Here is a 16,146-nt window from a genome sequence, read left to right as displayed (position 1 = left end):
GTACGCATTCTCCCCCATATGCCGTCCATAATGTGAGGAAAGTTAGCTGACAACCACATACTGGGGACCTGTTTCTCTAGGCGGAAACCCTTGCATACTCGGGTGTGAATTAATGTTAGAGGGTGAGAGGGTTCATCGTGGCCAGACTACAATTCCCAGGGGCCTTTGCGGCCCCTCCCCAGCCACCGTAGACTGCTGACCCTGCGGCGTTCACGTCTTTCCGCTTAGAAGCCGGATGTAGTTGTGGTCACGCCCAGGGGCCGCGGCTTCGCGGCGCGCCGGAAACTTGGGGCTTTCCTATTGGTTCTACGACTGGCCTTGCGGCGGGGGAAGTGCGCGTCGGAGCCAGCACTCTAGTCTCCGCCTCTTTCAGGACGCTGGCCAATCAGCGGAGCGTCCCGGCTCTGGCGGGAAACGAGAAGCGCTCAGCTGAGAGGAGTTGGCGCCACCCGCGGAAATCGCTTCCGAGCCGTGTGGCGCGAAGAGCTGAGCTGAGCTGAGCTGAATTCCTCCGGAGTGAGGTGAGGGGGCTGGCAGGCCGGGCAGCCGGGGCCGGAGGCGGCGGGGAGGAGGCTAGTCCTGGAGGGAGTGCGAGGGGAGAGCCGGCCGCACCGGGGAGTCGGGGTGAAGAAGAGCCCTTAAACCTGCGGGAGGGGACGGACCCCAAAGTCATATGTGTGTGAGCCCCTCGGCTGACGCCCACCGTTTGTGGAAGTAGAGCCCTTCGCCGACCTTGAAGCGCTCAGGCTAGCCTGTCTTTAATCCAGAGCTTCCCAACTCTAGATCTCGCTATCCTTTTTTCATACACAGAAAAATTACCGAGGATCCCCCCCCCCCCAACAACTTATATATGTGGATTTTTACGTCTGTGTATTCACCCTCTTAGAAATAAAAACCCAGAGTTCCTTTCTGAAAATAGTATAGATGGGGTGACTCCCAGAGGCGCCCCTGAGGACCTGCTCCTGGAGGACCAGAAGCCCCCAGGGAGGGGACCCCTTCTCCCCTTTCATCTTCGCATCCATATCGTCTTAGTCCCAATACTTACAGATTCATCTGCCTCCTTTTTTAGCCCCAGAGGGTCCTGCTGTCATGCCTAACACCAGATCCCAGTCTCAAGCCACCATTGACTTTCCCAAGAAGAAAGCTTCCAAGACATCAATCAAAGGAAAAAACCGCGGAGATGTTAGATCGTCGAAAATGCTGCCCACCCCCGAGGTTAAAATCTTGCCTCTAAGTCCTAGGAAACGGCTAGGTAATTTTGGATGCGGCTCTTTGACTTGTGGTTTTTGTTGCTTAATTTTTTACTTCCAGGTCCTTACAGCAATTTCTAAATTTTTTTTTTAACATGATCAGTACAGGAATTTATTTTTGCTTGTAACCAGGCTTTTGTTTTAACCAGGATTTCACTCTTCCCGTTTTTATCAATTGAGGGAAGAAAAATTCTCAGTTTCTAAAATGGTTTTCCTTAAGTATGTGCAAAACTGTCAGAAGAGATTAAAAGATTATAATCTGAACTAATGGCTTATTTTTTTAAATTAATTTTTACCCCAATTAACCATAATCTACCTTCTTTCTGTCCAGCTTTTCCTACTCAAGTGAGAAAGGAAGAAAAAATTCACTATGGGTGTAGTGAAACTAATCACCTCTGTTCAGAAGTGGAAAGCATGTTTCATCATGAGTCTTCTGAAATAATGGTGGATTATTTAGATGCTCAGAGTTGTTAATTTTTTTACAATATTGTTATTGAATCAAATGAACCCTGACTTCTGGTTCCCTAGTGTCTTACCAACTGTTGGGGTTATTTTTTACTTTTAAATAACCTTTTGGATAATAAGCCATTGTTATTATTACAGAAAAGAGTATGTAGAGTCTTAGAATAGCCCTTCATTATAACTTTTTTTTACACTTTATGTGGTGGTTGCTACAGCATATTAAAACAAGATGATGAACTGACGCCCTCTAGTGGGGTAGGTAAGCTACCTTGCTTAAAAATATTTTTAGCTTTAGGGTGAGATAGCAATCTGTTTCCCAAGTAATGATTTCTCATTTTTTTTCCCATGGATTTTGAGTCTGCTTTTTAGAAACTCCTGACAATGAAGTAGAAAATTTTATCTCTTGCTGGGTTGAGCCAGATGGTAGAACATCTCCTAAATTGCTTTGGAGGTCTATTTACCATTCACTGTAACTCCCTACTGCCTTTAAGATAAAATACATCTCTCTCAGCCTAGCATTTGAAATCCAGTACAATCTGGCTCCATCCTACCTTTCCAGAGTTATCATGTGATAGTCTTCATCATGTATTCCAATTAAACTGGACAAAACTCTGTTTTCTATCTTTTATCTCTGCTTTTGCAAAGCCATTTTCAATACTTCTACATTTTAGAATCTTTAACTTTTTAGGGTAGTAAAGTCTTTTCATGCAAAGTCTGCTTCCCGTCATTATTAGTGCAATCCTTCTTATGAAGCTTTTTCATATTTACTTTTTTGTGTATATGTTCTATTCCGTAATGGAACTCTTTTGATTCAATATTTTGAAATGATATTTTTTGAATGCAGATCTGCCTTCTCTTCCTTCCCTACTTGACCCCCCCCCCCCCCCAATTGATAAAAACAGGAAGAATGAAATCCTGGTTAAAACAAAATCCTGGTTATAAGCAGAAATAAATTCCTGTACTGATCATGTTAAAAAAATTCTCAGTGCACACTCTTGAGTCCATTACTTCCCTGTTGGGAGGTGGCCAACATGTTTCATCTTGAGTCCCCTGGAACTGTGATTGGTCATTATGTTGATTTGAATTCCAGATTCCAAATTGCTCATCTTTACAATATTGTTGCTATTTAATAAATTGTTCTGGTTCTACTCACCTCACTTGTCAACTGTTGATGCAGATTCTTTTCAAGTATCACTGAAATAATTCCCTTCATCATTCCTTTCAACATAATATTCCATTACATTCACAAAACATAACTTGTTTAGTAAATCAATGGGCATCCACCCTTTCAATTTTCAACTCTTTGCCACTATAAAAAGAACTGCTATAAATATTTTTATCCATACAAGTCTTTTTTTCCTCTTTCTTTGATCTTGTATTAGAAGTGCCTAATTATAGTTTGATTTCATAACAAATTTTGGTTTTAATATGTTTCAGGAGATGATAACCTGTGCAACACTCCCCATATGCCAACTTCTTCACCTTCAAAGCAGAGTAAGAAAGAGAATGGTCCTGTTCTTCCACTTGCCTCTAAGAATCGTGGACTAATATTTGACAATCAGCTGAAAATCAGTTCCCCTAGCAAAAGAGATCCAGCAGTAGTCCATCAGGAAAAGGAACTCTCTCCAGTTCAGAAAGGTCAAGGGAAATCAAGAAATTCTGAGCACAGTTGCCCACTCGAGAAAGAACCTGTGTGTGTTGGGCTATTCAAGCAAGAAGGTTAGTGTCTATATGACAGCTGTTAGTGCAGCCTCATAAAAAAGGCTGATGACTTTCTCTGAATAAAACCCAGTGGGTCTTCTCAGTCACCTTCTGTTGTGTCTAATTGTCCCTTTACGTCTGGAATAGGCACTTGTTACCAACAAACAAAGCTGGTCCTGAATACAGCTGTTCCAGATAGGCTGCCTGCCAGGGAGAAGGAGATGGATGTCATCAGGCATTTTCTAAAGGAACATATATGTGGGAAAAAAACTGGGAGCCTTTATGTTTCTGGTGCTCCTGGAACAGGCAAAACGGCATGCTTAAACCGGATTCTGCAGGACCTTAAGGTATTTAGTAGGTCTTAAGGTATAACCTTCATGCCAAAGTCATCAATACCTTGTATTGATTTAAACTTTGCAGATGGAGGGAATGGAAATTAATAGTGGACATCAAATTTCTCTTTTATCTTGAGTCCTGCTGGAACCTCAGATATTTTTTGGTTCCTTTGATTTCCTAAGTAAAGTTAAAAGATTTTCTCCTGTATTTGCATACTTCTAGGAAGAACTGAAAGACATTAAAGTTGTAAAGCTAAATTGTATGTCCTTGAGGACCTCACAGGCTGTATTCCCAGCTATTGCTCAGGAGATATGTCAGGAAAAAGTATCCAAGTCATCTGGGAAGGACTTGATGAGGAAAGTGGAAAAGCATATGACTTTAGAGAAAGCCCCCATGATGTAAGTATCACCTGGGTTTGAGTTGCTCTCCATAAATCTAGAGATCCCTCTGCACACCCACATCCTATATTTCATGAAGGGTATTATTCTGGTTACTGTTGCTCAACTTTGAATGGTGTCCAAGTCTTAGTGAATGGTAATGACAGGTTTATAATTATAAATCCTTTTTCCTCATAAGTGATTCATTCATACATTGAACAAGAAATAATTTGGGGATGGGAGCTCAAGGTGGGGAGGAGGAAAATAAAATACAATGTATATTTGTATAAGTAGGAAAGTAATTTCAAGAATCACTAAAATTGGGGCAGCTGGATGGCAAAATGGATAGAGAGCCTGGGCACTGGATTTGGGAGGATTTGAGTTTGAATATGACCTCAGACGCTTAATAGCTGTGTGACCCTAGACAGGTCATTTAATCATGATTGCCTTAAAAAAATCATTAAGTGGGGGGTGGCTAGGTGGCGCAGTGGATAGAGCACCGGCCCTGGAGTCAGGAGTTACCTGAGTTCAATTCTGGCCTCAGACACTTAATTACCTAGCTGTGTGGCCTTGGGCAAGCCCCTTAACCCCATTGCCTTGCAAAAAACCTTAAAAAAAATCACTAAATTAGTTTAACACATAGATTTTGCTGATTCTTGGGAGGAAAACAAATTTTACATAAGTGACTAGATTGAAGGGCATTGTGATCTCCAAGCAGTATAGCCTTGAATGGATGCAGAAAGCTTGAGATTTAACTCAATTCAAAGTTTCTGTTCAAAGATTAACATAGACACTGATTTTTTTTATATATGTAGTTTATTGGTGTTGGATGAGATGGATCAGTTGGACAGCAAAGGACAGGATGTATTGTACACACTGTTTGAATGGCCTTGGCTGAAGAATTCCCGACTGGTGTTGATTGGTTAGTCTTTATTGTGTTAACTTTCAATTTAAGAATTTGTGAGTCCTCTATCAAACTTCTTACATATATATATATATATATATATATATATATATATATATATGTATATATATATATATATATTCATACAAATTTCTTTTTTATATTTATATATATATATATATATATATATATATATATATATATATATATATATATGTGTATGTATTGTCTGAATATAGGAATCCCAACTCTCAAATAGCTTCCAGTAAGTAGGGAAAGAGGTACAATATATACACAGAAAAACAAGCACAGGGTAGAAGAGAAAGAACACATACAATTGATGGAATTAAGACTGGCTTTCCAGAGTAGATAGCATTTGAATGAACCCTCAAAGGAAGATAAGTATTCCAAGAGGTAGGACCCTGTAGCTTCTAATTTGTTTCTAGATTTCCTGTTCCTTCCTTTCCAGAAGGTACTCTGAGAAGGCAAATTAATACAAATATTAGCTTAGGCAAGCTTTTGTCAGAAGCTAAATCTACATAAAATGATATGTAAAACTGAATTCCAGGGATAACACAAATTATTTTGGGGGGTTGTTATATTATCTTTTCCAGGAATGCATGTAATTGAATGTTAGTAGTCTTCTTTTAGCCTGTAAATAATTTCCTATAGGCTAATGAAGTACCCATCTTGTCCAAAGAGTAGAAGAGACCAGGTGGGAAATTTTCACTTGGGATACCTTGTTGGGACAGTAATGTCATTTAACATGAAAGCTTGAGGTTTTCCAGGGGTTTGAAAATGACTACTTGGCTAACTGGCACCATTAATAACTTTTGCAGGTATTGCTAATTCCCTGGATCTTACTGATAGAATTCTACCTAGACTTCAAGCTAGAGCAAAATGCAGGCCACAGCTGGTGAACTTCCCACCTTACACAAAAGAGCAGATAGCTACTATCTTACACGATCGACTTAAGGAGGTGAGCAGCAGTCTCTTGCAAATTATTTTCCTTGACAAAATTTAGGATACTTTGGGGTTAACAAAAATTGGGGCTTCTAATAAAACAGTTCTTTTTTAAAGTTGTTAGTATTCTTTACTTTCTAAAAATTATTCTCTGGGTTATAGTGAGAAGAGCTTATAAGTTAGAGAGGGGAAACTGGGTTCGGTCAGATGTTTTCCTCATATTCCTACCTTGAAAAATTGAACCTGTGGGAAACTTTCTTGTTTATAAAGATGTTTTGTTATGCTCATTTCATGAAACTTTATATTCTTTCTTTCTGAAAAATAGTTAAATGTCTGAAAATTAGCTCTCTTGAAACCTTATTCCTTTTGAACAGAAAAATATTTCATAGAGTGTGCTGGAAGGCCTGTTGGTTTGAGATTTTTAATATGAAAATATTTGTATAACTGGGATCTGGAATTGAAAGATGACCCTGATTTGTGCTTTGTCTTATTTAAAGGTATCCAGTGATCAGGTCCTGGACAATGCTGCAATTCAGTTCTGTGCTAGAAAAATCTCTGCTGTGTCAGGAGATGCTCGCAAAGCACTAGATGTTTGCAGGTAATTTATAGCGCTGTTGGCCGCTTTTATTAAAAAAAAAAGAAAGAAAAAATGCAGTTAATTGTCTCTTGTAACTCAAGTGAATGTGACTTAAGAGGCTCCATTCTGCTGCTTTTTATGCTCGGAAAGGAGGACTTGTTTCTCAGTGGGGAGCTCTGCATTTCGACCGTGTTAATGTCTGAAACATTATCAGTCCATTACCTACAGAGGGAGAAACAAATGAGATGTTGCTGGCACTCCCTGTGGTGATTATAGATTGGTTAATTACATTTGTATTAAAAAAGACTCCAGTTTACTTTTCCATTAGCTGGTCTCAAGCAGGTTTATTTATGGACCTGAACCATCTTTGCCTTCAGACTTTTTTCTTCCCTTGATTTTGTGAGTACCCCTTTCCTCCAGTTTGTGCTCTCCCACATTTGTGCCCTAGACCACTTTCTCTCTCTTCTTATCTCCCATCCCCCATCCCCTCCTGCAGGGGAAATCCTCTGTGCTGGCTGATGAAATTACTTCCTTCCCAGTAGGGACACTGGATCCATTAGAATGATACTTGCTGAGCTGGCCCACTGGTCCAGGCTCCCCCCACTGCCATGCAGGAGATACAGGTCTGGCTTATGACTTCCTGTGTTCCAAGTACTTTGTAGATAGCATTGAAATAGTAAGCCCTTCATAGTATTAAATTGTATGGTCCTAGTCAGCAAACTTCCTGGGTTACAGTGGTAGGGTTTTGGTGGTAAAAGAGAGCTGCTTTTCTCTCTGTTTTGACTTGCTTCTGGAACTGTAGTGTTGTCTCATTGTCCTTGTGTATGATGACCTACTTGGCAGCCATTTAAGGGAACTGCATAGTGTTGAAGTATCTTGTTCCTTGGCATTTGAATTATTTCATATTAGTGAAGACTGTTAGCCAAGATATAACCCAGTTTTTGTCTTTTAAAAAAAATTGTTTTCACTTAAAGAGTTTACTTTAAAACATTTGGTGATTGATTTGGTTCAGCAAAAATTAAATTTAGAAATATCTGTCCTACAGGAGAGCTGTTGAAATTGTAGAATCAGATGTCAGAAACCAGACGGTCCTCAAACCACTGTCTGAATGTAAGTGACTTATCTTCTCTGCTAACTTCTTCATTGAAAGCTTGACTTTTCTGAGGAAAAAGGTGGAAAGGAGGGAGGCTATGATGTGAAGTATACCATGGTTATTTGGTCTGTGTGTGTGTGTGTGTGTGTGTGTGTGTGTGTGTGAATTTTGTCTACCCTGATTTCAGTCTTGCCTGCCAGTACTATATTTCATGCATTACTGGAAGTAAGTCCCCCAGAGTATTACATAAATGCTTAGGATAGCCTTCCAAAACTCTGGAAATGAAAATGGCAGACACTATGGTCAGCTCTGCTTTTCTCTGGGCTTGAACTGAGCGCATTTTTTTTTTAATCCCCATGTAGGTATGAGAGCAAGGATCAGTAATTGAAGGGGAGTAGAAAGTTAGGAAGGGAAGTAAGTTCAACTTAGGGTAACTTAAACTAAACAAGTCCAGTAATGTATCATCATGTTAGGCCAGAAAAATGAGGGCTACAGCAAATTTGTTACCAAAATCATAATACTGAATGCCTTTCTGACTGTTTCATTCCCTTCTTTCTCAGACACAGGTAAAATAAGAACACCACAGTTCCTTGTTTCTGAAGTCGTTAATCTGTCAGTAGAACAATTTGAGTTACTTGTTTCTTTTTAATTTTCCTTTTGTATTCATCCCTTTAGAACAATGCGTTTTGCTTGGTAATTGGGGGAAATAGATAATATTCCTGAAATATTTCTGTTAAACTTTTTGTTCCTGGGCTAGTTGTAGGCAACATGGGGGTTAAACTAGTGCCACAAAGTGTCATCTGAGGGGTTTAGTATTCTACAACATTCCCTATGAATACAGTTACAGTTTTTATACATTTTTTTCTCTTTTCAAGTTTTCTTTTTTTTCTCACTGATTATTTCTTTGAGTTGACAGGGACCCCCCCCCCCCCCCATTCTAAGACTGCAAAGGTGATTGTTGATTTCCTGGTCCAAACTATTAATGTATTTCCTTGTAATTAGTTACTGTCTTTCTTTTTTTGATACTTGATCATATGCATGTTGTAAACATTAATCTACATTTTTTCTTGCTTTGGAAAAATTTTCATTTTGTAGTTGAATCTTTGAATAGATTTGAATAGATCCAAGGTGGCACAATAAACCACTGATGGGGATAGTCTTGGTCTCCTAATTCTTTTTTCTTGGCCTTTAGGAACTGTGAAATTTTATTTTCAATAGTTCCATTTGAAATGTGATCTTTATTTCTATCACCTGCCCTGAATTAGGTCTTTACCATCCCAATTGCTACAGTGAATTAAAGGAACTTAAGGAAAAAGGTGGAGAATCCTCTTAACTGAATGATTTCAGGTTTTCCTGTTACAGAACAAATTTTTCCTGATTCTTGCTAGGATACAGGAGGGCTAGATCCCCCTCAACTACCATGATTCTGAAGCAGTTTTTTTGATAATTTCTCTAAACAAATTCTGATTTTAAGATGATATCTACCCATAATACAAGGTATTTTTTTTTTTTGCAAGGCAAATAGGGTTAAGTGGTTTGCTCCAGGCCACACAGCTAGGTAATTATTGAGTGTCTGAGGCCTGATTTGAACTCAGGTCCTCCTGACTCCAGGGCCAGTACTCTATCCATTGTGCCACTCAGCTGCACTCATGGTGATGTTTTTACAATTATTTCTTCATTGGAGGCCACCTCAAGTAAGATGGAAAGAAAGGAATGATGTAGGATTGATTTAGCTTTGCCATTCACACTCACCTACTTAATCATTTCCAAGTACTGGGGACATTGCCAATACTTATCTGAGCAAGAATTCACATTGTCATTCCTTACCCTCAAATAGAGTGACTACCTTTGCCTCAGGAATTCTTTTCACCCAGAGCAGTTGTTTCTTTTCTTTATTAGCCAGTTCTCAGACCACTCCTTACCCATTTTCAGCTAGCTTTGTTCCTCTATCACTAAATGATTACCACTACTGTGGCCAGAAGGGTGCTGTCAAGTCCACACCCAGGCTCCTACTACTTAGTATAGTTTGTCTCTAATCTCAGATCTTAAGCTGGATAGTGAAACCTCTATCCTGTCACTATCTACATCTACTTGGATCACAATAAATGTAGCCCACTACCATTTGTTAAATCTTTTTTTAAAAAATATCCCCTTCTGCCATCAGCACTTGGCAGTTTCTTTGAGGTGTACTCTACCTGTCTAAATAGTCCAAATTCATGTTGTAACACTGAGCTCTAAGTCGTTCTCCCTCGTTTCTCAGTGTTCAATATCTGCCTCATTTTCCACCTTCATACTAGTAGATTTCGGCATATACACATCAATGACCTTTCAGGTGTCCTGGCCTCCCAGTGTATTTCCTCCATTCTTATGACCTCTATGCTCTACTTCAGCCTTATCTTTGATCATACCGTATGCTATGTGATCCAGATGTGAAATGCCTCTTTTAACTTCCATTTCTTCACATTGTCATTTCTACTCCTCTGCACCTTTCCCTGTTCTAGTCTTTAAGCTTTACCTGCTGTATTCTTATTTTCCTCTTCACATTCTTGAATCTGGTGAACTATTTCGATCATATACTTTTGCCTTTTAAAATCTTTGCTCTCTTGTCCTATCTCTAGTCACACCCCAACCTTGGGGTCACCACCTTCTGTCTTCACTTGTATCAGCATACTTCTGGGGAAAGTACTGCAAAAATGACAAGGTCCTCTGCAAAATTGTTTGCTAATTTTGGGCCTCTTGCTAAACAGCAGTTCCCTGATTGATTTTCCTTCATAAACTCTTACATATGACTGCCAGATCCCTTTCCTAAACACTTTTTTCTTTATTTCTCTTATGAGTCTTGACTTTTTTCATGGTGGCTTTTCCAAACCTGTTTGCTTAGACCTCCAATAGCAACTTTCCTATCCCTCTCATGCTTCTTGCCTTTAGTTTCACTAAGAAAATAAAGACCATCAGACCATCAGTCTTTTTTTCCTTTTTTTTATTGTTTTTAGGTTTTTTTTGTTTTTTTTTTTGCAGGGCAATGGGGTTAAGTGGCTTTCCCAAGGCCACACAGCTAGGTAATTAAGTGTCTGAGGCCAGATTTGAACTCAGGTACTCCTGACTCCAGGGCCAGTGCTCTTATCTACTGCGCCACCTAGTTGCCCCAAGACCATCAGTCTTGAGGGACCTTATTCCATGCCTTAAAATTTCTCTTTTGCCATTCTTTCTTAGTTTTCATTCACCCTAACTAACCACTCCTACAGTTTCCATTTCTGGATCATCATCATCATCATCATCCATCTTATCTTTTCTCATTTCATTTCTCAGTTCATTTCTAATTAAATGATTTGCAATTTATATATTAAGCCTTATCTTTATCCTGAACTCAAGTCACGCCACCTGGATCTGCCATAGGCATTTCAAATTTACCTAGTCTAAAACAGACATTATTACATTTTCCCCAAGGCTCACCCTCCTATGAACATTCCTCTTTCTGTTGAGGATATCAACATCCTTCTCATTATCTAAACTCATTCTTAGTCATCCTTGGCTTCTCTTTCTCTCTCATTCTTCATATTCAGTAAGTTGCCACTTGTCAGTTCTGTCTCCCCACATTCCTTGAATTTGTCTCCTCTCTACTCACAAGGCCACTTCTTTTACAAAAACAATTCAAGCCTTTGACACCTCTTACCTAGACTACTGTTATAGCTTATTAATTGATCTTCTAGTTTCTTCCCTTCTCTTAATGTTCCATATAGCTGCTAAATTAATATTCCTGACTTATTTAGGATATAATACAGATTCCTCAGTCTGGCATTTAACATTCTCTATAATCTAGCTTCTAACCTGTCTTTCATATCATTCTTTTTTCATTCTAGTCAAACTTGCCTGCTAGGTGTTCTCCTGAAGTCAACATGCTATCCCTGATCTCCATTCCTTTAATACTGCTGGTTGCTTATGTCTAGACTGCATTTCCATTCCTGGTCCCCTTCTCTCCTGAGATTCATTCGTATTTACATAGCTGTTTTACATCATATATATTTTTTATTCCCTCCCTTCCCCCATATACTCCTTGTGTATGTGTTATGTATATCTGTCTATCTCCAGTGTATGACATGTTTGTTGAATTTTAACTGAATTATTTAATTTACTTTTCAGGTAAATTTGCTAAGTCATCATCCCAATCTCCAGTTCCTAAGCGGGTTGGTCTTACTCATATATCCCAGGTCATCTCAGACACTTATGGCAGCAGAATGGTCTTGAGCCAAGAAGGAGCTCAGGATTGCGTTCCTCTTCAGCAGAAGATTCTGGTTTGTTCCCTGTTGCTCTTGACTAGACAACTGAAAGCCAAAGAGGTCACCCTGGGGAAGGTAAATTAGAAAGTACACAATAAGGGGGGCATGGGATGGGGATTACTTTTTAGACTTCTGTGAAAATAGACAATTGAATATATGTCCTTCCATGGTAGATATAAATATCTGGATAAGAGATTTGTTGGTTTTTATATAGATAACCATGTTTTGTCTATAGTTTGAAGCTATTGACCTTAGTTCCCCTGGAGATTTAAGGAAGAGACTTCTCAATGGTCTTTACTCCATTTCTAATCCTTTTTTCCATACCTGAGTACCATTGGAGTACTTGAAGTACCTTTTTTATCCTATTGTGTGCAGTGCTTTCTCTATATGAGTCTACATTGACACTTTAACAAAACTGTTGAGAGTATGACTTAAGCAGAATTTTTTTTCCTTGTTTCCTCCTAGTTATATGAAGCCTATAGCAAAGTCTGTCGAAAACAGCAGGTGGCAGCAGTGGATCAGTCAGAGTGTTTGTCACTTTCAGGGCTTTTGGAGACCAGAGGCATTTTAGGATTGAAGAAAAGCAAAGAAATCCGATTCACAAAGGTACCATTTGTTCTGGAGAGCTGTCTTTGTTGCCAATGGCCTTAGTTGTCCTTTCTTTTTAGTTTTTGCAAGGCAGTGGGGTTAAGTGGCTTGCCCAAGGCCACACAACTAGGTAATTATTAAGTGTCTGAGGCCGGATTTGAACTCAGGTACTCCTGACTCCAGGGCTGTTGCTCTATCCACTGTGCCACCTAGCCGCCCCAACCTTTACTTGTCCTTTCTAAGAAGGTTTTATGACTACCTTACATTTGCTTAAATTAAAGTTTAAAAGATGTCCACAGTTGTGTTAAAATGTTAGATCTGAACTGTGATGATTGAGAATTGGAGGTGGGATGACATCTAGCAAAAGCTACCAGGGGAAATCAAGGGAAGCAGGGCTAGTAGTCTGCCTTTCTCCTTTGAAAGAAGCTTAACATGACAAATCTCACTTTGTGTAATAATTTATGCTACTCCCTTGTTACTTGTCTTTGCTTTTGTGAGTTTTATACCAAGGAATCCCATTTTTTTCCCCAGGTGTCTCTGAAGATTGAAGAAAAGGAGATGGAGCATGCACTGAAGGACAGAGTCTTAATTGGGACCATTTTAGCTAATGGATTGCCTTAAATCCTTCTGGTCTTCTGTGTCCTGGCATTTTACAGGACCTCATAACTGTGGTGACATACTAACTTTTGTACTCTATCCTCAGGTCCTAGAAAAGTGACCTGTTTTTACTTGAACTAGATGAATTTATGTTCATAAGAGATATGCAGTCATGACTGTAGAACTAGAACGTCTTTAGGTTGGGGTGGGGGTAAGGCAGTGTCTAAGAGAGGTGCTATCTCCAATTCATATGTATCTTTGTCCCATGTAACTTATAAAGTGAAGATTCATCAAACAGCTGAGGGGGGCTATATGAGAACTATGGGAACTTGTATGACCAGGACAGCAGAAGTCCATCCAGAAAACCTACATGTTCATGTTGAATTGGAGGAATTTTTTCTGAAGTACTGCTTTGTTCACATTATGGGGACTGTTATTCTTTGTGTTATTTAAGACTCATTCATATCATTTATATTGTTGTTCCATTCCAAGGTTGAGAAAAGAATGTTTTAACTCTACATATAGAGATATATTTATTGAGTTGTATAATGTTGGTTGTGTGGATTTTTTTTTTGTTTTTTTTAAGCAGTTTATATGTTTATTGTTCCTTGGACTAATAGCTTAAAATTCTACTATTCAATCCCTTCCCTGGCACCAAAACCTACTATCTTTTTGTTGGCTTATTATGAATTTATATTTCTCCTTAAGCCACCTCTTTTCCTCTCATCTGAAATCTTTCTATAAGGTTGATGTTTCTTCCTTCTTTTGGGTTTGGTTTCCAGTTAATTACTGGAACCTCTGAGCCAAAGCATGGTCTATACACCAGAGGGCGCCATTATAACACTGATAGGGCTTGAAAGGTGGGTTTTTGAGGGAGTAAATGTATTCTACAAGTTTGTTTTGTTTAATTGAGATTTTTTTAAATGTTCTTGTATTTCAAACAAATATTTTTTATAAAATGTGAGTGTGTGGTATCAATAGATTGAAGACAGGACTTAGTCTAAAGTACTTTTATTCCTACTTGGGCGATGCCTAGGTACTCCTGCTCTGTCTCTCACTTTCCTCTTGACAGAGAACCTAGTCTGGGAATTTGATACAGGTACAAATGATCTGTTGGCCTCTGTTTCATTCATCCTACCTGGTCTATCCCTGCAATGTGATCCATGATACAGCAGGTGGTATGGGATGGAAGAAGAGCCCAGAGAGAGAGTCCTCTGTGAAACGAACACTATATCTATGGTGTGTGTCACAGAAGTTATTCTGTAGATAGGGGTTTAAATACTATACCCTTCCCCCCCACACCTGGGCTGAAGCTTTCTGTCTGAAGCTAAATGGCAGTGGTGAATACAAGTTTCAAGTCTTAAAAGATTGGATCCAATCCAGGTTCCTAAGGGTTAACAGAAATAATTGCAAAGATTGTCCGAGGGCTGATGGAAAGCAGAGACTGAATGCGATTGGGAACAGATGCGAGCCTTGATTTAAATTACATTTTATTGGTTGCTGCAGCCTTAAGAGACATGACTGCTTTACAGTTTGTTTCCACACTGTGGGCAGCTGCTGTCTGTTCTGTGTCCACAGTAGGATTCTGCCCAAAAAGGAGCAGCCTCCCTACCACGTTGTATTTGAGGCTTGGCGCCTTCCTCTTAACTGTGGGCTCAAGTCAGGAACATGGCTTGACTCACAGTGGGACTTCGATGTATCCTCTGTGACTTCCCGCTAAGATCACATTTGCAGATTAAAAAGGGCTACATTTCCTAATCTGCTTCTCCCTTTTTTTCCCCTTTCCCCTAAAATTAAGATATTGAACTATATATATGCATTGGTTTGTTACTTAACTTCCCTTTAATCCTACTTCCCCACCCCAATCATCCCAATCAATTTCTAGGTCATTGCTGCTCTTAAGAATCCAGCAATTGGAACAGGGTTGGTTCTGTCAATGATGCATAAAGCAGACTTAGAGTCTCAGCTTGGCTTCAGCTGCTCTTGTGGGAACAGAAGTTGATGTGTGTTTGTCAAAGAAGTCTTAAGTGTAACTCAGACAGCCGGTGAGCAAATTGAGTAGAGGAAGAAGGCCCTTTCCTTGCTGGCTTTTCTAACTGTAGTTATGGGAGCTATTGAAGGTGGTGGGATTTTTAGTGATGGCCAGTATTTGCCAGAATGAAGATTTGTTACTATACAAGGTGATGGCAAAGATGGTGACCTACACTGTAAGTAGAATGTTTGTCTGTTTAATTTATACCAGGTGAATTTTCCATCTTTTCTTTCCTCCAGTTTTTGTCCCTTAGATTTTGCTGGTTGGAGAATATAGATGCAGTGGTGTTAATGTAAACCAGTTTCAGCCAAAACATTTCTGGCTCACTCAGTAGTGATTTGAATGTGGCCAGATACCTGGCAAGAGAATTGTTAAGGTCTAGGGAATCCAGAGATCAAAAGTTATCAGAGCCTTGTTCTCTTGCTGATGAATTCTCTTCTTTGAGTACCCTTGTAAAATACCAGTTAGAATCAAGGAAGGAAAAGATTGTATATTTTCATTCCTTATGATGGCATTCTCTTCTGGCATAACTTAATTGCAGATGAGAGATCTCTAAATCAATCAAAAGTACATCTCCTTTTTTGAGGAGAGACCTAGTTTGTAGGTGAGAAATGTTAATGTTAACAGGTACCTTTGCATTATAGCAGTGAACTGGCTTCCCCTGGGCCCCTGCACAAGGAGGGTGCTCAGTTTTTCAAAATGTGTCTTGGCATGGTTTGTGGGGCGTTTATTGGCCTCACAGATGCGTTCCTTTCCTCTCTCTGATTTAGTGTTTTGCTTCAGGCGACCTCCATGTTGCTCTCTTTCCGAAGTCTCTGCTGTTAAAGGGTTTCATGGGTTGGGTTGAGCCAGAAGTCTTGTGACTGGTTTACCTAGAGGGGGGGAAATTGCCAATTATCAGAATCTTAAACTTACCTTTCCTTTTTTTACCTTTTTGAGGAGGTTATCAAATATCTTGCCATACCACCCACCCAGTTCTGCCCTGCAAA

The 16,146-nt window shown here is 39.5% G+C and overlaps 1 protein-coding gene across 2 annotated transcripts; it reads left to right on the top strand.

The window, feature by feature from the left end:
- Window positions 1–417: 417 nt before the first annotated feature.
- On the top strand, window positions 418–15,278 carry CDC6 (cell division cycle 6). Of its 2 annotated transcripts, XM_074223975.1 has the most exons (13): window positions 418–521; window positions 1,070–1,252; window positions 3,150–3,431; window positions 3,561–3,760; window positions 3,972–4,147; window positions 4,942–5,048; window positions 5,870–6,009; window positions 6,491–6,591; window positions 7,110–7,193; window positions 7,616–7,680; window positions 11,804–12,015; window positions 12,406–12,546; window positions 13,060–15,278. In XM_074223975.1, exons 2-13 carry the CDS (start codon window positions 1,090–1,092, stop codon window positions 13,147–13,149), a joined length of 1,761 nt encoding a protein of 586 aa, XP_074080076.1. In that variant the 5' UTR covers window positions 418–521; window positions 1,070–1,089; the 3' UTR covers window positions 13,150–15,278. The 2 variants fall into 2 exon arrangements, with proteins under 2 accessions (XP_074080076.1, XP_074080077.1); XM_074223976.1 differs by lacking the exon at window positions 7,110–7,193 and having other exon boundaries at window positions 13,060–15,277.
- The last annotated feature ends 868 nt before the right edge of the window (window positions 15,279–16,146 follow it).

This window comes from Macrotis lagotis, chromosome 2, assembly GCF_037893015.1.
Source record: "Macrotis lagotis isolate mMagLag1 chromosome 2, bilby.v1.9.chrom.fasta, whole genome shotgun sequence".
In the NCBI taxonomy this organism is placed as follows: Eukaryota; Metazoa; Chordata; class Mammalia; order Peramelemorphia; family Peramelidae; genus Macrotis; species Macrotis lagotis.
Note: the sequence above shows the minus strand (reverse complement) of the source record. Positions and strands in the feature narration are given on the sequence as shown.